At 36.4% G+C, this 27,209-nt stretch overlaps 1 protein-coding gene and 1 long non-coding RNA gene across 6 annotated transcripts in view; one reads left to right on the top strand and one right to left on the bottom strand.

The window, feature by feature from the left end:
• LOC139707654 (uncharacterized) overlaps nucleotides 1-4,815 on the bottom strand; it is a 74,651-nt gene extending 69,836 nt beyond the window's left edge. The window contains exon 1 of the long non-coding RNA XR_011709120.1: nucleotides 4,612-4,815. This is a non-coding gene — a long non-coding RNA (uncharacterized lncRNA). The remainder of the gene's footprint in view (nucleotides 1-4,611) is intronic.
• Nucleotides 4,564-27,209, top strand: part of Rbms1 (RNA binding motif single stranded interacting protein 1) — a 207,059-nt gene continuing 184,413 nt past the window's right edge. For 2 of the 5 annotated variants that reach the window (XM_071619131.1, XM_027937966.2), the window contains exon 1: nucleotides 4,565-5,079. In XM_071619131.1, the coding sequence (XP_071475232.1) occupies nucleotides 5,005-5,079 (75 nt within the window). In that variant the 5' untranslated portion in view covers nucleotides 4,565-5,004. Of the gene's footprint in view, nucleotides 5,080-27,209 lie in introns of all 5 variants that reach the window. The other 3 variants (XM_071619133.1, XM_071619135.1, XM_071619132.1) reach the window with 2 other exon arrangements.

Raw genomic sequence — 27,209 nt, forward strand, 5'->3', positions numbered from 1 at the left:
TGTGGTAAGCATGTAGAACACATTTTAAAGAATATTGATTTTAATTTATAGTTTAAAAAGCAAGCTGACCTAATTGTTTTTTAAGAGAGAAATGCCTCATTTAGAACTGGGAAGACATATGTAAGAGTCCTGTTTAAAAAAAAAAAAAAAAATCATCCAATGCCAAAATGGGAAGGAGCTCCCCCAGCCAAAGATGGAACAATTTGAGCATGAACAAGAACAATTATTATAAAGAATTAAAACAATTATGTTGAAATCCATGAGTTCAAAATGTTATTTAAAACTGATTATCTTTGGGGTTTCCCATGGAACCAACTCATTGTTCTAAAAATTATCAAATTAGGGAAGATTTATCCTGTCTTTCCTGTGCTAGCTGTATTTCAAGTTAACAAAAGACTTGGAAAGAAAAAATTCTTCTCCATAGACAATTAAAAAAAAATAAGTGCAGAAGGAAGGACAAAATTAGAAAAACAACAGTTTTGTAACTCCTAATGAAATAATGGATTTAGGAAACACTCATGAATGTTAAAAACTATTTTTTGAATTGCTGATGGGGTAGCTTACAATGGTTAAGTGAGACTGATGATACCTGAACTTCTAATCAATCTTAACGTCACTAAAAGTGATATAATCAGACATTAATGTCTCCAGTGTCATGTACATCAAATCTCCCATCTAGGGAGTATTCTTTGTTTCTTTAGAAAAAAAAAAAAAAGAAAGAAAAGTGAATCTGCATTTAATCAAACCTCTAGAACTAACCATCACTTTAAATGACACTTTGAAGTTACAGTCAGTCATGTGGGAAATTCTATAGGACAAACGAACGACCCAAATCCTTCAATAAATAAATATCAATTTAAAAAGTAAGTGGGGGTGAAGTTTTCTATGTTAAAAGAGGTTTAAGTGGCAAATAAACCACATTTAACATGTGACATTGCTCAATCCTGTTTTAAATAAACAATCTACAAAAAGTGATTTTAGACAGCAGAAGGAAAATGAGCAATTATGGTATATAAAACTGGTTTTAACAAATTATTGTTAAATTTGTTAGGTGTAATAATAGTATTGTGTTAGAAAAGACTCTTGTTTTTGAATAGGTAATACTAAAAGAATTACTGGTAGAAAGATGATGTTTAGGATTCCTTTAAAATATTCTAGGAAAAAGAGAGAAGTGGAGGACATGAATGGCAAAATCTTGAAATAGGTTGAAGCCTTGTGTTTGTAGCAGCAGGGTTATTATTCTTAACTCTGCTTTGTTGTTTCTTTGAAAATGATCATGTTTAAAATTAAAAGCTATTTTTTTTATTTTTGAAAATGCCTTAGTGTAAAATGAACAAAAATACAAAAAAAGTCTAAAAATTAAGAGAAAAATATTGAAATATAGTCCTATGAATTCACAATCCAGACCAAAACATGGAACATTACCATTTCTATGTGACTGTTGTTCTCTCCCTTCCTTCTTCAACTTTCTCCCTTCGAGAGTATCACTATTCTGAATATTGTGTTATTATCTCCTTGTTTTTCTTTTTAGTTTTTAAAATTACTCACATACCTATTCTTACACAATACACTGATTAATTATTTTTTGTTCTTGAACTTCATACAAGTAGAATCATGTTTCACATATTCTGTTGGCTTGTTTCTTTGAAATGATCCATACTGAATCTTTTGAAATGATCTACATTGATACTGTCAACTGTAGTTATTTATCTTTGCTGCTGTAGTGTTGCATTCACTGAAACCTTTTTATTATTCTACAGTTGCTGGGCTTTTGAGTTCTTTTCACTAATTATGAGTATTCCTGTGCATAGGAGAATTTCTTTAAGGTATAAAATTGGTAATGACAAAGTATATTCTAAAGTGATGGTCTTGTCTCTTTCCACATGCAGGCAAGAGTTTTCAAGAATTTCCCTTTTTCCATACCTTCACCTACTCTTTCTACTTTCAGAATTCTTAATTTTTGCCAATCTGGTGGTCAGTCTAAAGTGGCTTTTTATTATTATTTTAATTTACATTTACCTTGTTACTAGTGAATTTTAACATCTTTTCATCTGTTTACAGCCCACTTGTGCTTCCTTCTTTCTGAAATATGCATCCATTCTTTTAGTCTTATTCCAACAAGTTATCCTTTTTCTACTGAATCCGAAGAGAGAGAGAGAGAGAGAGAGAGAGAGAGAGAGAGAGAGAGAGAGAATGTATGTATATATATATATATATATTTTTTTTCTGTATTTTAAACTTTTGTAGCTATTTGCATTAAAATATCACCATTTTGTGTCTTTTTTCCCCCCTCACTGCCTTTATAGAATTCTTCTATGAATCAAGGTTCTTAATGTAATCAGAATTAACAATCTTGGGGCTGGGATTGTAGCTCAGTTGAAAGTACTTGCCTAGCACGTGTGAGGCACTGGGTTCGATCCTTAGCACCACATAATAAGTAAGTAAGTAAATAAATAAACAAATAAGTAAATAAATAAAGTTATAAAAATTGATGAAAAGAAATTTTTAAGTTAACAATCTTGTACCATTATTTACCTTATTTAAAAAATCTTTTCCTACATCAAATACAAAAGCTGTTCTCTTATGTTGTGTTCCAATGGCTTCAAAGTTTTGTTTTCCACTCCTAGGTCTTTAACCCATCTGAACTCTCCTCTACCTTTAGTGTTTGTAGGGCAGGGCTTTGATTTCATTTTTATTCTCATGTGGATATCCAATTGACCAGAATCCTTTCTCAAAAAATGCATTCTTTCCCTAGCGCTGTATCATACCAACTCAGTCAAAAACCAAGCATTAATATAAGAGCAGGTCTGCTTTTAGACTCTCTACAATAGGCTCAATTTTCATCAATGGTGTGGGGGGGGGAGACAGTAAGTAGAACAGTCTATGTCTGGTAACTTCCCATTTTTCTTGAAACTAGACCTTCTAGTGATTGTTCTCAACTTCTCTCTCTTCCCTCTGTCACTCCTCTGAACCAGGGCTCCTAGTCTTCCTGGGTTCCTCAAACATCAGTTTGTGTCAGTTCTCTTCTTGGAAACATTAAAGGATCTCAAGTTGAAACGATAAATGGAATTTTTAAAAACCTCTTCCTAGCTAGAGAGTGAACAGTTTCAATCTTCAGATTGACATCAATCTCAAGAGTGCCCATAATACAGCAGAAACTGAGTAAATACTAGTTTCTGAATAGCATTTCCTATAAGTGAGAGGGGCATGGTTTGCCTTCTAGCATATCCCAAATGTTATTCCATGAACTACATTTATTTTGTTTTTGTCCAACATGTATGACCTAGATATTTGTCTAAATCACATAAAGATGATAAAGGTTTCACTTCACTCTTTCATCATAATTTAAAGGCATCTTTTTAAATCACACAAAAATGTAACTGTTTAACAAAATCAGTTTGAGTTATCCTGTGCTGTTAAGAAGTGACTCTAAGAAAACTAAAATGACAAAACAAAGTAATCAGGGTCTATTTAACATCAAATAAAAATTTCATTGCATTTTATTAGCTGTGTAGGGACACAATTTGGGGATGTTTTCATACCTATCCTATTGTATGTTTTGGTATTATCTCTGTTTTTTGAGCTAGAATATAAAAGTCTTCTGCAGGCAACTTCAGGGACCAATTAACTCCATTAAATTATATCCAGTTATGTAGTGAACTGAACCACGGCTCGTCTGGGGCTGTCTAGAGCTGTGACAATTAGGAGATGGAGAGAGGCAGAAAGAGAGAGATTGATTTTATGTGTCACTGAAGCACACTGCAACAATATGCCAGCGTGACTTTCAAAATGGCCTTAAAATATTCCAAACTCAGGGAGTTCCCTTGCTCCTGAGTGGGAGTTGACAGACTGTCTGGCAGCATTAGAAAGACACAGAGAAAAGCTGATGTCTATATTGTGTCCTCTAATAACATTCTGCCTCTTTGCGGCATCTCCCCCTTAGAAAGATCCGTCAATTTGTTGTTGTTGAGAGAGAGAGAGAGAGAGAGAGAGAGAGAGAGAGAGAGAGAGAGAAAAGAGGGAGTGTGTGTGTGTATGTGTGTGTGTGAGCTTTGTCTCCCCCTTGTGCGGGGGGCGTGATTTCACCTTTCACATCTGGGAAACGAAGGACACTAACCCTCCCAAGGTCACCTAGAAAATTAGTGTTGTGGCCCGATGCGGGGGTGGGAGGAACAGAACCCAGGTTACCCGACTCCAGTTTTGTAGTTCGGCACTAAATCATTTCCCTTCCCTTGTGTGGGGGGGGGGGGGGGAATCATTGGGCGGGGGTGAGGGGGAAGTGAGAGATTAATCAGATTTCCTCTTTTCCCTTACCTCCCTTCCCCCTTAGGAAGATAAAAACTCAGGAAAGCAAAAGAGGTACCCTCTCTGCAGTTCTTAATCTGGGTCCCCGCAAATCCAACTCCACTCCAACCACCCCACCCCGATACAAAGCGATCTTGGCTCCCAGGGCTCCAGGCTGTCCTACCAGAGGTGAGGAGTGGTTAAAACTCAGCCCTCACCTCCAGCGGGTCCCGGGCTCCACGGCGCCCAGGCCCCGCCCCCGCCCGCCCTTCCCCCACGGCCTCCGCACGCCAGCCCCTCTCCCCTCTCCCCTTCGGGCGCACCCACCCCAGATGCCGCCTGGCACCGAGCGCAGCCGCCGCCGTCGCCGCAGCACTTTCCACTTGTATTGATCACCTCTCAGCTCTGCTCAGCCTGCTCGCCGGAGGGGAGCGCGGCCAGCGCGCCAGCCCTTGGCAGCCCCGGCGCAGTCGGGCTCCGGGAGGAAACTCCTTGGGAGCGCCCTGTCCGGGGTGCCCTCTGCGCTCTGCAGTGTCTTTCTCTCTGCCTGGGAGGAGGAGGAGGAGGAGGACGTCTGGTCCCGGCTGGGAGGTGGAGCAGCGGCAGCAGCCGCCGCCGAGGCAGCCGCCGCCGCCTCCGGAAAGGGAGAGGCAGGAGAGATCGAGACTTGGAAACCCCAAAGTGTTCGCGACCCTGCACGGCAGGCTCCCTTCCAGCTTCATGGGCAAAGTGTGGAAACAGCAGATGTACCCTCAATACGCCACCTACTACTACCCCCAGTATCTGCAAGCGAAGGTAAAGGGGCGCGGGGGGGAGGGTAGATGAGGAGGGGGAAGCGGGGGCGAGCTGCGAGCCCCCGCCGCCCCCCGGCGGAGTTGATGGAAGGTTGCTAACTATAGCGCTGGCCTGGGCAGAACCAGACTGCGCGCGGGGCGGCGGCTTCCCGGGGAGCCGATTGCGGGGATCGGGTTACAGAAAGCCGCGGGGGGGAGAGACTAGACAGGAAAGAGCCGCCAGCCCCTTCCTGGCCCGGGAGGCGGGGAGGGTCGCGAGCCCTAAGCAGCGCCCCTTGTACAACGTTGGCTGGCCAGCGGCCAACGCTTGGGGCCCGCGGCAGGACCCGCTGGTGGCACATCTTCGACCCCTTCTCCAGGGCCTCGCCCTGCAAGCAGTAACTCTTGGCTTCCCTGGAGTGGTGCGGAGCCTCCCGCCCCCCAGGGAAGCCCCTCTACCTCCCGCGCGCTCGGCGACTGGGGCTTGAGGGAGGGCCGGGACATTTTCCTCCCCGCCTCTGGCCCTGCGCGCCCGCCCCTCGCCTCTGATCTTTGTGCGGTGTGGCACTTCACCTGGTTACTGATTTCTACTTTTACGCTGGTGTTTTGGGCGGAAAAGTGGACAAAGTTCATTTAGCATTCATTGATGTCCCTTTTAATCTTGTCTGCAGCTTTTGCAAAGGAGGGACAATGGTCAGATTTCCGCGCAGTGAAAGAAATGACTTCGTTTTTATTTTTATTTTTCTCAACTACCCTATATGTTTACCCCAGATCGATTGTCAATGCTGCTATCTCAAAAGTTGACTCGGCACACTCTTAGGTAACACAGCTAATGACATGTAGCCGGGTAGATTGCGGCCAGCTTTCTAGGGACCCCGGGTACTTTGTTAACGGGCCTATCTTATTTTTCCAACAACAATTGGATGCCTCCTGAAATAAATTTTTTAAAATTACATGGGTCCACGAAGAGTGGAAATTTCACTGCTTTGGAAGCTTCTTCCACAATTTGGGAGGGCGGTAGTTGGATGCACCAGCGGCCTTCAGCCAGTATCATGTAGCCCAACTCCTGGTGCCCTTCTAGATCACAAAAGAATCAGGTATGGATGCAGTCACTGAACTTTCCATGGGAGATTGCAATCATGCCCTGCTAGCTGGCATTTGGGCATTTCTGGCCTGGTATTAAGAAGCTCTGATTCAACTTGATAAGCTTTTCTTTCTTATGCCGTGTGGGCCCGCTGTCATGCACCTACAACATGACCCTGTATTTTTGTCCATGTAAAATAAGGACACTTGTCAGCAAGATCGAAATTTCTTAGCACTGGTGGGCCACACTTTCACTCCCTCCCAATTCCTTGGGTTACCAGAGAGCAGTAAGATGGAAGCAGCAAGGATACCCCGATATTCATTTCTCTGTAGTTCTCATGTAATTGTTGTCAAGAACTTGAGGGAGATGCTAGTTTTTTGTTAGCTACAATGTAGCTGTTCAAAGAAATTTTGTAGTGTAATCAATGCTCTACCTTTTAGACACGTTATATATTTAATGAACTTGTTTAAATTATGCAGTATTGGGTGCCTAAAGGACAGCCTATTCAACACTTAAGTCTATGAATAATAAATACATACACTCAGGTGAGGAAGAAAAAGAGCCATGTTACTACTGGCACATTTACCTTAGTAATTTTTATGTACCATTAGTAAGTTAGAAACCAAGTATATAACATTTAATATAGCTAATGCAATGCCATTTGGCTCCTCCACCCCACCCCCTGTAAATAATTGAAGAGAGAGACAAACGGCAAGAGCCTGCTCTAGTAATTAGGGTCGGATCCCAGAAAGCTTTAGGACCCATTTTCTGAAAGTGTGCTTCCTGCATAAAGCATTTAATATTGATTTGTGTTACGGTAAATGACATTCTCAAAACATTTTTTTTTTGCTGTTTCAACTATGAAATCTGAAATCTGGTTACTCTGAATTTCTTTGTTTCAGGAGAAAGGTACACATCCTCACTTGACCTATATAATGTGGTATTAAAGTTTGGTAATTAAATCTAAATTCCCTATTGTAAAGATATCTTGATTATCTCAGGAAAATGAAAAATTATCAGATGCAGATTTTAGATAAGAAAAATTTAGAACAAATAGCCCCCCTTTTTTCTCCTTTACATATGTTTTGTTAATGTGGTAATAGTGTGAGTCAGTAAAAAATGTAGACTTAATAACTAGTGTTGCCTTATCTACCTAAAGAGTAAAATCTGCTGTCAGCTGTGAGGATGCTTGGCTGTATGTGTGTTTTAACCTTCCTGAAGGAAGGGATAGAAAATATCACTCTGTTTGAAGTACGCTGATATGTTTGTTAACCCCAGCTGTTTTGAAACTTCTGTTTGGAAACTATATCAAAAACAGAAGAATGGTGTAGTCATTTAAAAAGTGATTTTGACTTGTGATCAAGAGACAGATGTGATTTTCTAGAATCAAAAAGGAATAAATGGCTGTGATTTCTTTCAACAGAGAAATAGATGATACCAATTAAAATGGCATTTTAAAATGATTTTATTACCATATTTTTTAAAAAGTTATATATGCCAAATTCCTCTTCTTGTGTTGATGATCCAATCAGATTATGTTTTGGCAAATTTGTGTGGTAATTTTTTCCCATAAAAACATACTAGTTACTTCAACATTTTATGCAAATATTTATCGGGCTATAATAGGGCACATGACCATGTTGGTATGCTTTGTGCTTTGACAGAAAAAAATCATCAGAAAAAAGAATACATATGTACTAAGTATAAAGTAAATTTGAGAGTGTTATGGAAGGGCAGGACATAGATGGAAACAAAGAAGATTATGTAATTTTCATAATATGTTAGTGTAGAGTAGCATAGATTTCAAGTAACCTGATTTTTACACACTGTTGGATTTTTTTTGTATTTCTCAGGCAGGATGGTCTTATCACAGCAGGTACTCTTTATCACCTGACACATTCATTCTGAAATGTATTTTGATGTAACTTTGTAAACAAAAGCACATTATTGTTCTAAAGGATTAAAGTGACATGCTGTATTATAAAAAAATAAATTCAATGTCCACTTCTCAGCTGCACAGAAAACAATTGGCAGTTAACATTTTAAACTTAAAGATTTGTGGGTACACATTTTCAACCAATGACTATACAAATTTTCACTTATTGTAAAGGCAACCCTTGAATTATGGTGTTTATTTGAAAGTACTACCACATATGTCACTACCAAGTTGTGTATGCAAATATTTATCAGGATTGAAATACTTATTCTATATCTTTTGAAGAAAGGAAAGTACAAAATTTTATTTACATGGTTAGTTTGATATTTTGTACCAGCTAATAGCAATTTGACACATTTATAGTTTTCATTCACATAGTTAGAAAAAATATATTTCTCTTAACTATATTAGAAGTTTGATTACATTTTTAAGTATATAGCAAGATTGATTTCTTTGTATAGGTATATGCTGAAGAGCATTTCTGAACTTAACCTTAAAATCTGATAAAACAATACATGATATAATTTGGGATTTCATTAGTAAGGGATACTAGGACAAAACAGTTTCTCAGTTGAAGTTTTATAGGTATTTACCATTTTGTTGAATTCCTTAACTTTTACTTATTGTAACCAAATGAATATTGTATCAACAGTATTCTTATGTGGAAGATTAGGAATCATGATTTGATACATAAAACTGAGTAAGAAAGTACATTGAAAGTACAAATGTATAAGAACTGGGGTGTTTTGTGTCTTAAGATGTAACCATATTTTAGAGGTGGATAAAGATTGCTTAAACATATCAATTTAGTAATGTAATATTTTACACTGAAAAATCAACTTAATTTCCTTAGAGATATTCTGTCTGTTTGAAAGTTGTGTCAGAAGACTCAAGGTCATGGAAATGTTAAAAAAGAAGATGCATTATAATGCAACACTGTAGTACCCTTCCTTTCTAATAGTTTTCTTTTGGATTTCCCATTCTCTTATTTTATATATTATTTTTTCTATGTTGGTAGTCAAACTTTAAGCTAATAGAAGAAAATAGGAAGAGATAAATAAAGAGAAGTAGGAAAGCATTTAATCTTTCAATATCAGTATAGCTAGATGTACCTTACATTTTTTGTCAATCTAGACTTTGAATTTAAATTCAAAGGTGGGCAATTTGCATGTAAAACAATTTCAAGAAAATACTTTTTAAAAAACTTGACTGATAATTGTTCTAATTTTGTATTTTGCTTAATGCTTTATAAAACTTTAAATTTATCCTAGCTTACTTAACAGGTACAGAAATTTCAGTTACAGGTCTTTTTTGTAAAGACAAACAGTTTTTCCTTTACTTTTTACTAAAAAGGAAGTTGAAAGGAAAGAAAATTATTATTTTTTAAATTTAGGTAGCCAATAAAAATCACATGAAAAAAATCTAGAATGGAGAGATAAGTGCTCAGGAAAAATGAAATGAATACTTAAAATTCATTCATTCTTTCTAAAGATGAAGGATTTCTTATCTAGTTTATTTCATTTTGTTTGATTCACTTAAGTTCATCTTTTCCAAGCATGGTCTTGCAACCCCATTGCCTCTCTTCACAAGATGTGAATACCTCCCTTGTTCCTGCCTAATTCCTGAAACAGTAGGTACTAAGTAAATACTTGTTAATGAACATTACTGAGAAAAAAAATGCATGCAAATTTACCTTAGGCCCAAATCTACAAAAATAATAATGTAGCCTAATTTTCTAATGAAATCTCAATATAGTTTAATTTATGTTTTGATTCATTTTGTTTGTGTAGCAAAACTTTTCAAATGTTTCATGAATTGAGTAAAACCCCTACAAGGAATCACATATTGACTTGTCAAAGCTTAATTGATAGAGGCAAAGTGCTCTTCTATGCAGTCTTCATTAAAAATATGGATGCCAGGGGCTGGAGTTGTGGCTCAGAGGTAGAGCGTTCGCCTAGCATGCGTGAAGCACTGGGTTGGATCCTCAGCACCACATAAAAATAAAATAAAGATATTGTGTCCACCTATAACTAGAAAATAAATATATATATAAAAAAATAGTTGCCACAGAAAATCTCATTGTAGTATTTTGACTGGGAAAATATCACAAACAATGAATTGGTTGATTCAGCCTATCTATTCCCCTTATGACTAGCCCAGCCTCTCTGCCAATGCTGACCAAATTTCCTGCCTAATTTTTCAGAATATTTCTTTCTTTCTTTTTTTTTTTTTGTGGGGGGTATATTTCAGACATAGTAAAAACATTTATTCATTTAATGAATAATAACTAAAACATTAACTAGAGTTGAGATGTTAAGGATTATATAGTTATCTCTCAGTTACTGACTGATACATAACCCTAAACTTGACATTGGACCATCTAGGTCTTAAATTGGGAGACTACAGTTTCTATCCAATTCATTGTAATATTAGAGGACTAAGCAGGAATATATCAAGTTGCTCTTAAGTGAGAGTGTTTTTATTTAACATAAAATGGCTAATTGTAAAGACAACATAGTAATGATATTTCAGTTATTTAAAGACAGCTCCATAATATTTGGCATAAATCAAACCAAATATTCAAAAATTAAACATTCGGGTTTAGGGATGTTATTTGGGAAGAATTCAAAAGGTTCTGGTTTCTTTGTTATATCTTTTTAATGAATAAACAGTAAAACCTGATAGAACTTGGCTGTGTCTCTCCAGAGGCAGCCCTTGGCTGATACAGTCTCAGGGCTAGGGGTCTGGTCAGGCGATACACGGCACAGTGTCTTCTTGGGACCACGTGTATCAAATACATGTACAAATTTGAGCCCACACACAAATTTGATAATAGAAACTAAGCATTTCTTAATCCAATAGATACGAGGGGGAACGAAAAGGGCAAAGGGGCTAGTGACAGCTAAGCCAACGATAAACTGAACATATATCTCCCCTAATCTAATTCCTTATTTTTGCTTAATGTATCTGGTCTCCTTAACATAATTATATGAATATTTTAATTTTTCAAACAAGTGCTGGAAAATAAGTGTGTCAAAGTGATGAGAGAGAAACAAAAAGGAGATGGCAAAATCAACATCTAGATCAGCTAGGAGAGCAAATGTACAATACGGAGATTGTCATTCTCCCTCCATTTTCTTTTAAGCCTGTTCTCAAATGGATGCATGTCATTTTAGAAGATGAAGAATAAGTACAGTCTTCTTGATGATGAATATGAAAACCTCGATTCTAAAAGATTGTATGCTAATATGAAGTTAACTTGTTTATAAATCTGGCACAGTAAGCATGGAAAACCATCAACAGGTGAATGATGTCCTACGTTGGCCAGAATGTCTATGTTCTTGAATTAGGTTAACTTTTAAGATGGTAGTTACGAAAAAATTGCTGAGGCTCATGAAAAGCTAAAACACTTGCCAATCAATTGTTGTGTTGCGGGGCCCTAGTGCACCATTCCCTGCACTTGACATTGGGAAAGGTTCGGAGGTAGAGTATCTGGTTCCTGCTTTCCAGCACTTCACAAAGTACCAGGGAAGACAGAATAGGCACAGTACAAGAAATAAGTGAAGAATATTTACAAAGTAGTATAGCCAGAAGGCAGCATATCAGCCAAAGGTCTGAGTGACAGAGAAGGCACTAAGATGTATGTGGGATTAAAAACTGCCATGCATTTTGTGAGAAAAAGTGAAGTGCTGATAAAACCTACAGTGAACCAGGGAATTTTAGAGAGAAACCAAGCTTTAAATAAATGAATGAAAATGTCTTGAATTGATTATCAACATTGTTTTGTCTTGTTACTTTATAATTCTCTTGAGAGTACTTAGAATTTTTAAAGAATAACATATTTTGCACTTTGTGTTTACTCCTTCCCTTAACATTTTCTTCTTTAATTACCTTATTTTATATTATTTCTAGTTTTATGCTTACCAATGTGCTGTTAAGCCAACCTATTAAGGTTGTGACAGGCTGGTAATGTAATCCTTCAATGATGACATAATAGGTATATATAAATGTTACTTTTCTTATTTTGAGCCATTTGAAATGGTGTTTATTTCTCCTAACTCATTAGTCTTGCTTATAGCAAAGGGGAAAAAATAAGTTTGGAGTTTTAAATGCTTCTAATTTGATTATTGCCTGCAGTCTACACATTGATGTTGTGTAATGTGAGCAGGCAATTTTTTCAGAAGAGATTTTTAAAATTATTCCTGATCTTTTGTGGACACCTCTGTATCTGATCATTAACTAATTTTAATTCTTCTAAAATAAGTTGTTATTTATCTCTGAAAATGGAAACAAGTGCTTTAAGACTCATATTGTCCTCTACTTGGCCTCAGTGGGGAACCCACTGAGTGATTTCAGGGAAAGGTCTTGTGCAACAAAATGAGATCATGTTATAGATGTCATAAATAATTTTCACTGGTCTTGAAGGAAAAAAGTATCACCTTCCCAGCTCTGCAAGCATGGACCCACTTCATAAAATACCAGTTATGTTTTTACACGAATTAAAAAGTTAAGTATTTAGAATAGCAGAATTGAATGGACACCATCATGGAACATTGTGCTCTTAGCCTGAGTTTCTTGGATGAAAATTAAAGTTGCCAAAAAAATGAATTTTATATTATAAGCTTATATCAATAGTATCCTCATAAAACACTACCATTCCCTCTGTTGAATACGTGTTAATTACAGTGTTTTTGAGTTGCAGTTGGGGGTTTATTTGTACTCAGAATCCTCTAAACCCCCCTTTACCCATAGAATCACAAGAGGAAATATTTTCACAGTTTGTATAACAAAGTCTTAGGTAAATTATTTGGTTATATGGAAAAGCAAATTTTATTAGAAATTTATAATACCATAAAGTTTACTTTTGTCATTCTTTTTTATTTTTTATTTTTTTATTTGTCAATAGACCTTATTTTATTTATTGATATGTGGTGCTGAGTATGGAACCCAGTGCCTCACACATGCTAGGCAAGTGTTCTGCCACTGAGCCACAACCCCAGCCCTACTTTTCTCATTCTTAACAATAAACAGGCTTTTGATGAATGCAGACATTTATGGAAAAAATATGCCAGAAAAATTTATTTTCAAGTCGTTATCTGAAATATTCCCAAGGCCCTCTCTGCTTCCTACAAAGCAAAGCTCTGATTAATTTCATTGTTTTAAAAATGAAAGTCTTAAAAAAAAAGTTTTCTAATTTTCTTTTTTGGTTTCATTCCATATGATCACTTGAATACTTTTATTTAAAAAATAAATAACATCATAAAAAGAATTGACTATCAAAAAAGTAGCTAACGTTTTTCTCATTCTCTATGTGATTGGTTCAGTGATTGGGTACCTTAACTTACAATTGAGTTATGTTTTTAATAAGTTTTCTTCTATACAGTTCACTTGTCAGTTGGCTGTTTAGAATATGAAAACATTTCATATATACATTGTTAATGATAGAGTTTCCAGCCAACCCATAAGAGCCTCTAAAAGTAATTCACTTCATAATTCACATATAGTTCTACTCATCCAACCACAGAAACAAATAACTTACCAGAAGATGTTTCTTGGAGAAGAGGGTGAGAGCTGGAATTCCAAGAATTTGTCTTTGCCCTCTTTAGACAAGTGGGAAGACAGTGCCTCTGTGCAGTTTCTTTCTTTCTTTTTTTTTTAAATTATTTTTTAGTTGTAGTTGGACACAATACCTTTATTTTATTTATTTTTATGTGGTGCTGAGGATCAAACCCAGGGCTTCGCATGTGCTAGGTGAAAGAGCTACTGCTGAGCCATAACCCCAGCCCCACCTCTGTGCAGTTTCTAAACTGGGCTTCGAGTTTTTTAGCACTGAAGAAGGGGTTTCTAGAAAGCAGGAAGCATGGCTCAAGATGTCACAGGAGTCAGGGATTTGCAAAACCTGCTTTTGGCACTGGAGTTTCCAGCAAGGGTCAGGACCTAGATGCCCTCCTTACTCCTAGACTAGCTCCTCACTCATCTGTTTTCTATTCTAGTGCTGACTTCAGAGATAATCTTATTTCCTTCCCCCAATCCCCCCCCAATTAAGGATTACTAGGAGTGCTTTTCTCTGGCTAGATGCTTATAGCCTCATAGCTGCTCCTCACTCTTCTCCAGCCCTGAATCAAGCAAACATCTCTCCTGGCTGGCAACCAGAAGGAAACAAAAAGACAAAGTCAAAACTGTGCACTTCTATCCCTTCTCTTTTCTTCCCCCTGGTCCACTGATAGTTCATAATTCCTAGGCACTCCCAACCTCTTGAGAATTGAATGATGGCACATATTTTCCATTCACCTCCAACTTTTTACCTAGAATTAGCATGTGGAGCACAGATGATGAAACCTACCCTGGAAGAAAAGCACAGATGGTATATATCAGTCTATGTTGAAGAGGATTCCTTGTTATTTTGTTTCTGGATTGTGGGTCAACAGATTCTCAGGTGAAGAACTGGACAGGGTCCAATGGCCTACCAAGTAGGAAGTTCATGGCCCTGTCCAGCAAGGGTTTGGCCAGTCTCAAAGGGTTTCTTTCCTACTTTGTCCCCTCTCCTGCCTCCAGCTTTTCATCTTAAACTCTTAAGAGATGGTCCACCCTGGTCTTGCTTTTGATCAGTAATTTATTTGCTAATATGTGTGTTATGGAAGCACAGACATGATGGAGGTCTTTGAAGAAGTCTTGCTTTTGATCAGTAATGGGTGTGTGGCTACTCCCACTTGATATGCCCCATTCAGGGACCAAGTATATCTGACTTAATCTGTTTAAAAGTTCTTTACTATCTCTTAATGCTACAGATTATGATTAAAAATGTGCCTACTACAATTGCCATTTTGAATCAGATTTTGAATCTGATTCCTTACCCAATATTACATGGAAATTTTAAATAAAAATTTATTTGCTAATATGTGTGTTATGGAAGCACAGACATGATGGAGTTCTTTGAAGAAGTGTATATAATTACCATAATAGAAAGTATTTTGATGAGATCCTAATTTAAATATAAATATTCCGATAGAAAGCTATTTACATTTTTTGTTAACCCATACTAAATTCAAAGTCACTTTCCTTTATCTTGAACATCCCACTATTTTAAAAAAATCATGAAGGAATTGTGTGTGTGTGTGTGCGTGCGTGCGTGCGTGCGTTTTACTAATTTGCAAAAGATGAGAAAAAGATGTGTTTCTTACATGGTAATAGTTTCTCAGATTTAAATTTTTAATACCAGAAATCTTAAACATTAATTTTGATTGCTTTTTAAATTTAAGAATAGATTGCTTTTTAACATACAGATTGGGTGATAGCTGTTATTCCTACTCCTCCGTCTCTGTCACAAAATTCAAATCCATGTTTCAGGAGTACAGGATGTTCCTTGGTGCACATCCTCTGAGCCTTCAGAATTTGATTTGACTGTGCGGTCTGAGATAGCTTGTTCAGATAAGTGCTCTCTGATAGTCATCTGTGTGTCTGGGCCCTAATGAACATCTGCTTTCTAGGGCGCCACAACAGCACCTTTCTTTGTTTCCTCTTCCTTTGCTTCTTTGATTTGAATCTTGTTAAACCCTGGAAACAGGGTCAGTTTTGTTTGTTTTTCAGTATGTAAATCCTCCTATCTCCCTTTTTTTTTGGGGGGGGGGGAAGAAGACAGATATTTTAAATATGAATGAATGCCCTGGGAATTGAAAAGGAGACTGCAGAAAGCCACAGCTACAGTTCTCTTAACAACTCAGACATATTATATGGAAATCTTCTAGTTGAGATCATATAGATGGAATTACCAGGCCAATTTAATTAAATTCAACACACACCTGCTGAGCAGGCATTGTATTAGGCCCTGGAACACGCAAATATGTAATTAAGACATAGTTTATACCACCATGGAGCACAGTGGGATTTTAGTTTTGTTTGAAGTTTGAATTAAAATCGAATATACATGCAATATGATGAAAATTTCTAAATATATAGTTTGATATACTCATGTTAACAGTCATCCAGGTGACAATGTAACATTTCCAGTACTCAGCAAGCACTTCCTTTGTACCCACCAAAGATAACTAACTAATTGATTTTGATGTATCTTTGTAGATTGGTTTTGCTTATTTTTGCACTTTATAAAAATGAAATCATATTTTGTGTCTGGCTTCTTTAACTCATCATTATTTTGGTTAGATTCATTGATGATATTATGCATATAGTTTTTTTTTAATGCCAGGTAGTATTCCATCACATAATATAACTTCATTTATTTGTCTGTTGTATTATTAATGGTCATTTGAATTATTTCAAATTTTGGCTATTATAAATAAAATTCCTATAATTGTTTTTGTTCATATCATGTGTTCAACATATACACTTACTCCTAAGAATGGAATTTGTGGGTTGTAGTATATATGTATTTTCAGCTTTGGTAGCTATTACCAGTTTTATACTCCTGCTAGCAAAGCAGAGAAATCTGTTTTCATCTCAGTCTTTTTAATTTTAGCTCTTCTAGTTGGAGGTATCTTATGGTTTTAGTTTGTATTTCCCTGATGATTAGTGATGAGTACTTTTTTTTCCCCCCTTTTTCTCTATGACAGAGACTTGCTGTGTTGACTAGCAGGCTTTGAACTCCTGGGCTCAAGCAACACTCCCACCCCAGTACTAGAATTACAAGCACTAGCCACCAAGCCAGGCTTACCCTTTTTCATATGTTCTTTGGCCAATTGGTATACTCTTGTGAAGTCTATTTCAAGTTCTTTGCTCACTTTTTAAAAATAACAATCTCATACCACACAACTCAATGTTTGGCTCACTTTTTAAATTTTTGTTTTTTTGTGTGTGTTTTTAAATATATTCTGAATGTTATATCCTTTATCAGACATAGATATGAGATTATCCCTCGATTCTCAATTCTCCCTTTCATTGTATGATTGAAATATTTTTAATATAATTTCTTCATTTTAGTGCAGTCCAATTTTTTGATCTTTTATGATCACAAATTTTTGTGTCTGTTAAGGAAATCTTGGCTTACTTTAAGACCATGAAATAGTTTTCTACATTTTGTAGTAGAAGCTGCATTTTATACTTCACATTTAGGTTTGCAATTCTTTTCTAATTATTTTTTTGTGTGTTTAGTGAGAATAGGGTCAATATTTTTTCCCTGTGTGAATATCTAACCCAGCAGCATTTATCCAAAGAAGTTTCCCTGTTTGAATTTCAGTGTCAACCTTGCTGTGAATCAGGTGACCATACTGGTGTGGTTCTTGGTCTGGATTCTTGTTTTGTTTCAAGTTTAGTCTTTGCCAATGCCACATTGTCTCAATCACTTTTGCAATTCAGTAAGTGCATATTCTTTACAGTGGTCTTAACCATTCTAGGTCTTTTGCATTTCCTTATAAATTTTACTATCAGCTTGTCAATTTCCATAAAAAGGAATCTGCTAGGATTTTTGTCAGAATGATAAATCTTTGGGAGATTAATATCTTAACACTGATATGTTTTCCAAACTATAAGTGTGATATATCTTTAATTATTTATGAACTTAACACTTTTAAGTAATTAATAATAAATACAAGGGAAAGTTCCTATTGTTTTAAATGAATCCAATAATTTCCTTAAGTTCTGTCGTATGATAATTGACATAGACTCAGAAGAAAACAAATTCTTTTGAAGAGAGAGAATATTTATTATTAGAGATCAAAATTAATTTTCAAAAGTAGCTTGCCACTGAAACTTACCCTTTAAGAACAGATGACATTCTTTTTGATTTTTCTTGAATGCATCTCCAAATATAACTGTTTTTCCTTTTATACTCTTTATTCTCTCTTTGAGGCTTTGTTTATTTGATGTTGTTGTGACACTCTATTGCCCTGTCTTATATACTTATAAGCATAATAATAAATTGAACTAAATTAGTTTTGCTTGGAGAATTTTCTGACATCCCTTATGATTTTTTAATATGCTTCTGATATTGTAAACACAGAGATTGGGAATTTCCACTTAGATATTAACTTCTAAGCAACAGAGCAAGCTGCTCTCTGGGTTTCAGTTCCTTCAAAACTTTTCTTAGATGTTCCAAAAATCTTATACATAAGTATTTTTTTTCTCGTTTTATATTTAAAGTTTTAAGCTTTGATTACTGCCATATTCAGCCAGCCAAAAACAACTGCATAGTAGAACCTTCAAAGCTTATTAGTTCTAGCAAGGCTGGCTTAGGTTGAGTAGGTAGTTGAATTGACTTCTGAAGTTCCTTTCAACTCTACATTTTATGATTCTGGGAATTTATAACATCCAGGAATCACAGTGTTAGAATTGGAAGAAACTTTAAGATCATCTAGTCTGGGTACTCATTTTACAGATGAGGAAAGCTACCCAGAGCAAAGAGACAGAAGCAGAGCCCTTGAGTGGCAGAGAGAGAGGGAAAGTGGCTGGAGGGCCAGCTCTGCTGGGGCTAGGGCCTGCCCTCACCAGGACTGGTCAGTGCCACAGCCTGCAGATAAAGAGGCAGATCACACATGAACTTCAGCACCACCAGGAGATACTGGTTGTGTGGGGTGTGTGTGGGGGGGCAGCGGTGTCAACAGGACTCAGTAGTGGTCACTCCATCTGAGGTCATCCTTCAGTGAGGGTGGGCCAGACTCCCACACTGCCTCCTCCACTAGCCTGGCTGCTTCTCCTGACTCATCAAAACCAGGTCCCCAGCTGCCTCTGCTTTATCTCCATATTTCTAACCCTTGCAGATTAGCCCCATCACCCCTAGCCGGCAGAGAACCTGCTCAGCCTCCATGGCTCCTGGCCTATTCATAGTCTTGTTCTGTTTCTAGATTCTTCCTTTACCACATTTAAAAAAAAAAATGTATTTTTTTTTGTAGTTGTAGATGGACAGAATGCCTTTATTTTATTTGTTTATTTTTATGTGGCGCTGAGGATCGAACCCAGTGCCTCATGCATGCTAGGCAAGCACTCTACCACTGAGCCCCAGCCCCAGAGCCCCTTTACCACATTTTTAAGGGATATTGTTTTCATGGCCCTGGATCTGGGGCTAAAATGCTCAACATTTCAGCAAACCTGGAACTTTTCCACACTAGCCCAGTAGACTCCTGACTACTTCATTCTTGGTAAACTTTGTGTATCCTGCTAATTAACCTGCTGTAACCTGTTAGGTTTTTGGTTGTTGTTGAACCACCCAATAAGCCCCTGATTAAACTCCTCTGCCTGTTGAAGTCAGCCGTCTTGTTTACTATCTTGATGGGATCCACCTTGTTTCTAAGTTGGCTGCTACATGCTTGTTTCTGGTGTTTTCCTGAGATACTTGAACATTGTTCCAGATTGGCAGCCTTTGGCACTCATCATGCAAACAGACTTCAGGAGTTCTGTTGTGGCCAATGGTGTGGATAACCTTAGAAAGACAAAATGCACAGTAGGTGGTCAATAAGCCCATTGTAAATTTGAGCATAGCTTTTTTCTGGTGCTGTTTGAATCATATACTTATTAAGCTCATCCGCTGCAATTGTCATGACTGGCCGTGTGCCATGCATTAGGGAAATCAAATACAGAAGAAATTGGGATATATTAAGCAAATAAGAGAGACTGATTTTTCCACAATTCACAAAAAAGATTCACCAGTGAAAATGCCTCCTTAGCTCATTTCCACGTTTCAAAGATTATTACAGGTCACTAACTTGTTGACAGAAAGTATAATTTAAAGTTAAGCCATCAGGAACCATGGCTTATTAAAGGTTAATTAGATATTAAGAAAAATGGTTTGTGGAAGAATTTCTTAAGTTCATTGGAAAGGGTGAGTTTATTTTATCATATTTGAATTACACCCAACTCCTTAGGGTTGCATGATTGGGTAAAAGCAAGATACAACAGTAACTAGCTTTGTTTGTTTTGGTTTTATTTCTCATTGTTTCAAGGGTCCTTTGCTCTGGTTGGTTCCATCTTTTCTTTCTTCCTAGAGGGGTATGTGACTCCAACTGGTGAACTCTGCAAATTGTGGGATACACAGAAAGAATTGATGGAAAGGACTGTTGGGCAGTGTAAAATCATGTTACCTGTAGTGAAACAAGTAATGTGTGGACCATTATTGCTTGACAAGTGTGATAGTTAGGAGGCTTCCAGAAAGGTGGTACCACATGGAAAGACATGGCTTGGTAGAGAGCACAGGGTGCCTTTTACAGAGCAGTTGACTGCTTGGGCTAGAAGGTTCTCTTGGTTGGGATTTGGGGAATCATCTTAAACAACATGTTGAGCCCAAACATTTTTCTGTTAATAATATTTAGGTGTAAATAGGTTGTTTTGAATCTCTCCTAAAACACAGCCATAACCTTGTACTTGCATTTCCTTTGCTTATTTAATTTTCATCAGTGAAAGAGAGGCATGCTGGACATCTTAGTCAGGTACGTTATTTGTCTAAGTTAAAAATGTACATATTCATTCAGAGATTTAAAGTCTAGGAGGAAAGGGAAGATTCAAATAAGCAGATAAAGAATTATTATCCCTAGAAATATAGGACATTTCCTTTCTGATCCACGTTTAATTCCTAAACTAAAAATTTGGATAACCTTCATCTAACTTTCTCAAAATATTATGAAGCGTTTGAGCACAACTTACTCCTGTTTTAAGAACATGCAGGTACATTGAGGAGGATTTATTCTTGCTCATTCTTGGGCAGCCTGTAAAATCTCATTCTTAGGACATTTTAAAAATAGAGACATTAGGGTTTACTAATTTGATTTTTCTTTTTCTTATTATATTTTAACTTTCACTAAGTGGCATTTCATTTAGACTGTACTGCATAATACATTTATATTTAATGTTATGGGGGAAAGGCTGAGGAAGTCAGAAAATAGAAGGAAAGAATAAACATCAAATGAGGTCACATGTATGACTTAGTAAGTGGTTAGCATTTTGTTAAAATTAATTTGTGTACACATAAGCTTCCTGCACAAGAATGTAAGATTCCTAAAGAAAAGAACTATATTCAATTTTGTGACTACTACAATGCTTTGCACATAGTAGGTACTTAATAAAATAGTTATTGAATCCATCTTTTGTTTACTTAACATGATAGAGATAGGAGGCATAGGCTAGGTTTTTTAGAATGAAACACTTCAGTTTCAAATGCGTACATGGTTACAATAAATGTGGGCTTTCAGTCTAAGTTATCCAATCAGTGTTCTCAATCTTGAGTTTTTCTAGTAGACTTGATCTTAGTGTTCTTGAAGTGATCAACTACTATTAAGCTAGTTTGTCACTGTCACATAAGTACTTCATAAAGAATAAGAACAAAATATTCAGTTGTTATATTAAATTAAATAACAGTTGTCCCTTGACATCCAAAGGGATAGGTTCCAGGACACCCCCTCCTCTCTTCCACTGCATACCAAAGTCTGCAGATGCTCAATCACTTATTTAAAAGGTATAGTAGCCAGGCACAGTGGTGCACGCATGTAATCCCAGCAGCTCGAGAGGCTGAGGCAGGAGGATCACAAGTTCAAAGCCAGTCTCAGCAAAAGCGGGGCCCTAAGCAACTCAGTGAGACCCTGACTCTAAATAAAATACAAAAAGGGGCTGGGGATGTGGCTCAGTGGTTAAGTTCTCCTGGGTTCAATCCCCAGTAACCCCTCCCCCCAAACAGTATATTATTTGCATGGCATGTGCATTGCATACATCCTTCCATATACTTAAAATTATCTCTGATTATTTGCAATACCTAACATAAATGATAAATAAGTAGTTGTTACACACATTGATTTAAAATTTGCATTACTTTTATGGTTGTATTACTCTCCCCAGCCCCCCAAATATTTTCAATCCATGCCTGGTTGAATTGAGGCTGCAGAACCCTTAGATATATATAGTTGACATAATATGTATAGAAATGGAGGCATTAAAATGAAAATTTCTACTCTATGAATATAATTTTTCAAATAACATGTGATGGCATCTTATTGAAAAGCAATTATACTTTAAGAAGAAAAGAAAAAGTTTCTAAAGTCTATTCCTTAGGATTAACTGTAGATCTCCAAGGGGCTAGAACTGTGTCTAGCAGGAACAGTGATTATATGGGTTTGGATTACAGTAGAAAACATGCGGCATACACTAGGTATTAAAGGAAAGCTTACTAAACAGAAATATCTACATATGTGTTGGCAAGACTTAGGGGAACCAAAAAGAGACAATGACATATTCTTTAGCCAGCAAAGAATGGCCATCTTTACTAGGCAGAGCCTGAAGGAGCAGAGTGGAGACAGTTACCAGACCTGGAGGCGTGGCCCTGTAAGAAAGCTGCTGAAGGAGCAATGACCTTCAGTCAAGGACCAAGACCAACCCATGTTGACCAGACAGCCCTTTGTTTCCTCCCACCTCCAGATCTGCCAGTGCCTCTGACTAGAACCAATAGGATGCTAGAGGGAGGAGCCTCTGGTGATGCTGGCATGTGGTCAGCCCCCCAGAGTACAGAGCCCTTTGGAGAACACAGAGAGGCAGGTGGAGGCTTGAGGAGCAGCAAATTCTGTTGAATAACTGGGTGGCTGCTTATTGCTTTTCTTACTGGATCGTTTTGTATCTTTCAGTTAACAGTACTACTTATTACCTTCTTAAATATCTCTTATTATTATTCAAAGGAGTGAAATAAACAATATTTGATGAGTATCTACTATATGCAAAGCATTTGACAGGCCTGTTGCTATCAAAAGTGGATCAGTTTCTAAGAAAATTAGCTGCTATGAGAGTTGGACTTTGCTTTCCATAATAAATACCTAAACCAGCCAAATAAGCATTGACATTAAGTACTTTGAAGTGACATTATAAAGTAACCTGAAGCGCCTCATTTCAAGTGAATTTGGGAAACTTGCTATCTAAAGCAATTCTATAGTGCAGTTCTGTCCAGAAGAACTTACTGTGATATTGAAAAATGTTCTGATGCAGTCCTACTGGCTCCATGGGTCTATTAAGCCTTTGAAATTTGGCTAATGTGACTGAGAGACTGAATTTTAAATTATTAGCCACTTGTGACTAATGGCTCTTGTATTGGACACTGCAGCTACTGTAAACTTAAGTAGGTCTGCTTTCGATGACTTGATATTTTTGTTAATCCATTTTGGAATCAATTGGATCTTACAGTTTCAAATTTTTGGATTGGTGACCTCCATTTATAGGAACCCTGCAAATACTGGTGACCAGCATGGTGAAGTGACTAAGGTGAGGAAATGAAAGTTTTGGCTAATGAAGGCAAAGCAAAAATACAGGAACCCTTTTTACTGGTAGGGTACATGTTTTACAAAGTTAGGTTATATTTATTTAGGCTGAATTATAGTTAAGAGTAGATTGCGGTGTGCAGGTTTATCAGCATTAACAAGGCTACTTCAATTAAAAAAAACAATAAACTTTAATTTTTTAACTTTAATTTAAATCTATAAACATACATTTCTATGATATAATTATTCTGGATATTTGATCTTTACTATTCTAGTCGATTCCAACTGTAGGTGATCGGTTATAAAGAATGAAGATAAGAAAATTACTATGTGCATGAGAAGAAAATAGGATATGATTACATATTAAAGATGTGTTCACCTTCTCTTCAAGATTTTTACTTTCTGCAGCTTTGCTTCTTTTTATGTTTGCTTTCTTGGATTTACTGATGTGTACATGTGTATATATATTTTGTATATATATGTCAGCTGACATATACATATGATATGTCTTTGAATCTGAGAATTCTCTTTGACCTTTTAATGAAACTTTTTCACTTGTTATCAGAAATCTGCATTATCCTAAGTCTAGAAAGAATCTAAAAAAATTACTTGAAGCTTATTCAATAAAGAGCGACATTTATCATATCATAAATGTGACAAAACTATCAGCAGTACAACTGAAAACACTTCGCAAGGCATTGAGTTCCTGGATATTTGTCTCCTGATTCAGTCCTATTTCTACTCAAGCCTATGATTTGACTGCCTTTTCCAAATTTTGCTTTATTTGACCCATTCTTAATCTGTCTTCAACAGCTGAGAGTTTGACTTTTAAAAGGATTAGGTTCTAGGTTTCATTATGAAAAATTTTAAAATTGGCTCTTGCTGTACACAAGAGTGTTTTTGTTTTACGTATTATAATAAGATGATGTAAAGTTTACATTTGTACCATTTTTACATATATAATTCCACTGTTGTACAACTGTCATCATTACAGAATATTCCTTAATCCTTAATATGAGGTGATGTTTCTAGTTTCAGAGAGATATTTTTTGTCCTCTAGAAAGAACAACAACAAAATTCCCTGAATTTGCACTCATATCAGTCAATAAACATCTGCTAAAATCCTATCAAATGACATGTTTAAATGGTATTCAGTTAGTAAAGCCATTGTAAGCTTGTTCATCAACTCACACAAAAAGAACTTGTTGAAAACAACTTTTAGGATGAAAATGTCACTTTAAACGGGAAGATGCTATTACTTTAGTTTTTTCATTTCTCTTGAAGAAACCCAGCTAGCACTAACAGACCAGTGACATGCTATGCTGAAGGAAGACTGTGGTTGCAATGTGTGGGACATGCCATACTGTGATTCACCTTCTTTGAATGTATTTTTTCAAGTTTGCATAATAATATCCAGATTTAAGTTTATTTTCTTTTGTTCATTTAATTGAGTTCTTGAGAAGATAATAATGCAACAATGAAAATTTTACTTTACTTTATGTGTGATAAAACATATAATTAACTTACAGTGTTTTATGAAAATATAAAAGATAAAACCACCTTTCTTCCACAACATGGGCTCATCTTACCTGTTGTCATGGCAACCAGGTAAACACCAATATAACCAAATGGGTGGCAAAGAAAAATTGTTTTCTCACATAAATTATGTTGAACATTCTTCCTAGGACCTTTAAAAATAGGTTATCTGAGTCCAGGGAGAAAGGCTCAAGTGATGGAAGAGAAATAGTCAAACTTTATTTGAATATATAGAGAGAGTTGAGGGGGTGGAAATCTGTGTTGCTGAGAAAAAGAGTTTTCAGAGCAGACTGTTCTGGTATTTTATACCAATTATGTGCAGCCATTGCTTTGAATAATTTTGCTGCCCTGCTGAGATTTCCTTTTTACAAATCCTGGAGCAATTATAAGATGGAAGTCTGGAATGTATAAACAATGTCCTTTGAACAGTAAATGAGCCTCAATTCTTATGAAACTCAAGGGTAGGAATGTACTACCTTTTATCCTGTGGTTCTCTGCCTTTCCTTCCTCCTTAATCAAAGCACAGAAACTAGTATCTACTTCGAGAGTGCAGAGAAACATGAATTTTTACCTAAAAATACTTTTCAATAATAAATTCCCTCAAATTAACAAAATTTCTCTGTTGCTTTAACATAATAACCAGTGTACTTAATACCTATTCAGTACAGGTACTGATTATATATTCCTGTTGTTCTATTTCTAACCTTAACACAAGACTGCAATAAATTACCTTTTTCTATAGCCCTAAAGCAGAGCACTGCTCCAAGAGTGTGCTTGGAGGAAAGAAGGGCACCCTTAAAACACAGCCTTAGACTGAGTTTCCAAATGCCAGCTCGATCTGTGTGACAAAGCAACCTGCACTAATCACGACAAATAATATATAAAATCCCAAGAGAAGTCAGCTGTCACTTGGAGTTAACTGTAAAAAGCCTGAACTCTGTTATTTTGCTGAACCTACAGACCTTGTACAATGTTTACAATAAGGTTTGGAGAATTGCCTAGCATTGGAATATATACAATTAAACAACATAGTTGAACAGCCTTTTATGTTAGCACTGCCAAAAGACCGCCATTATACTCACATGATAGTCATTCTTGGAACTCTTAACATAAACAGGAATAGAGAACATTCATTTGTAATTCTATCTAAGTGTGTGCAGGATTTTATTTTCCTTTACTCACATAAACCCTCATGGAAACCAAAGATAGCAATAATAAAGGGACCATTGAATGAGAATTATTTCTTTGACTGTCAAACATATAATACTTTTATTTTGTTTGCAATTGAGTCTAAGCATTCAGCTCTTTGGAATTTTATTTAAGCTTGTATAAACAAGGGAGATTTATTTAAATTAATTATAAAATGAATTTTATTTGTTTCAAAATATCTAAAAATCGAATACAAAGTGCACAACATTGTTCCTTTATTCAGGTATTTTTTTTAAATAGTACATGCAAAAAGATAAAAGGATATTACAGATTAAAATGAAACAAAACACAGGCTAAATTTTAAGCCCACAGCATGTTTAGTTGATGAGACCAATGTAATACTTTCAGCTAGACTAGAAGGGTTGATTCTTCAGCATTGAAGGAAACAGTAAGAAAGGACGATATACAACTGAAGCAGTTTTTTGGAGGAGAGTGGAAATATTTAAGAGATTGATTTATAGTTCTGTCATTCAGAAATATAAATATATATATTTTTAATATACGTACTGGGTTTTCCCTAAAGTATTTTTCCTGTCAGTTTCTCAGGGATGTTTGGCTTTCTAATTCTGAAAAATAGTTTATATTGACACCAAAATAAAGCATGGCTATGTTGTTTGACACAAAAAGGCATAACTCAGTCTCGGGTAGAAGATTTGAGCTTAATTTAGGTCCCCAGAACCAGCAGTTCTAGCTGTTTTTGCCTCCAATTTCTAGTCTATTATCTGAAATTAAGGAATTTGTTAAAGCATGTTAATAGAGAAGTTTGAGATGCAAGGTGCAAAGTTTACCTGTTACTATGAGGGAAAAATAAAACTGTCAACTAGCTATATGGAAAATTTGTAGCATATTTGAATGAGTAACAGAGCACCTCAAAATGTTAAAAAGTCATCTGAAATGTAATTTTTCAATACAAAATGAAATATTTGCCTCCCTCCAACCCTGGCCTGAAGCTTGTAGTTTACAACCCTCAGTATAGACAGCCTCTGTTCTTTACTTCTTCTTATCGTGTAAATCCTTTTCCACGCAACTCTAAATCCCTCATGGCTACCACTTATCCTCAGAATATGTGAAATCTTAGATTGAGGTAGACCAAAGGATTCCCCAAACATGGCTTTGTCTCTACTTTTGGACAAGATAGAGAAGCGTTTAAGAATACTAATTGTCTGTAAGAGATCAACTAGTTGTTCCAAATATCCCTTAAACTAACAAGGGAT

Source organism: Marmota flaviventris, chromosome 11 (genome assembly GCF_047511675.1).
Source record: "Marmota flaviventris isolate mMarFla1 chromosome 11, mMarFla1.hap1, whole genome shotgun sequence".
In the NCBI taxonomy this organism is placed as follows: domain Eukaryota; kingdom Metazoa; phylum Chordata; class Mammalia; order Rodentia; family Sciuridae; genus Marmota; species Marmota flaviventris.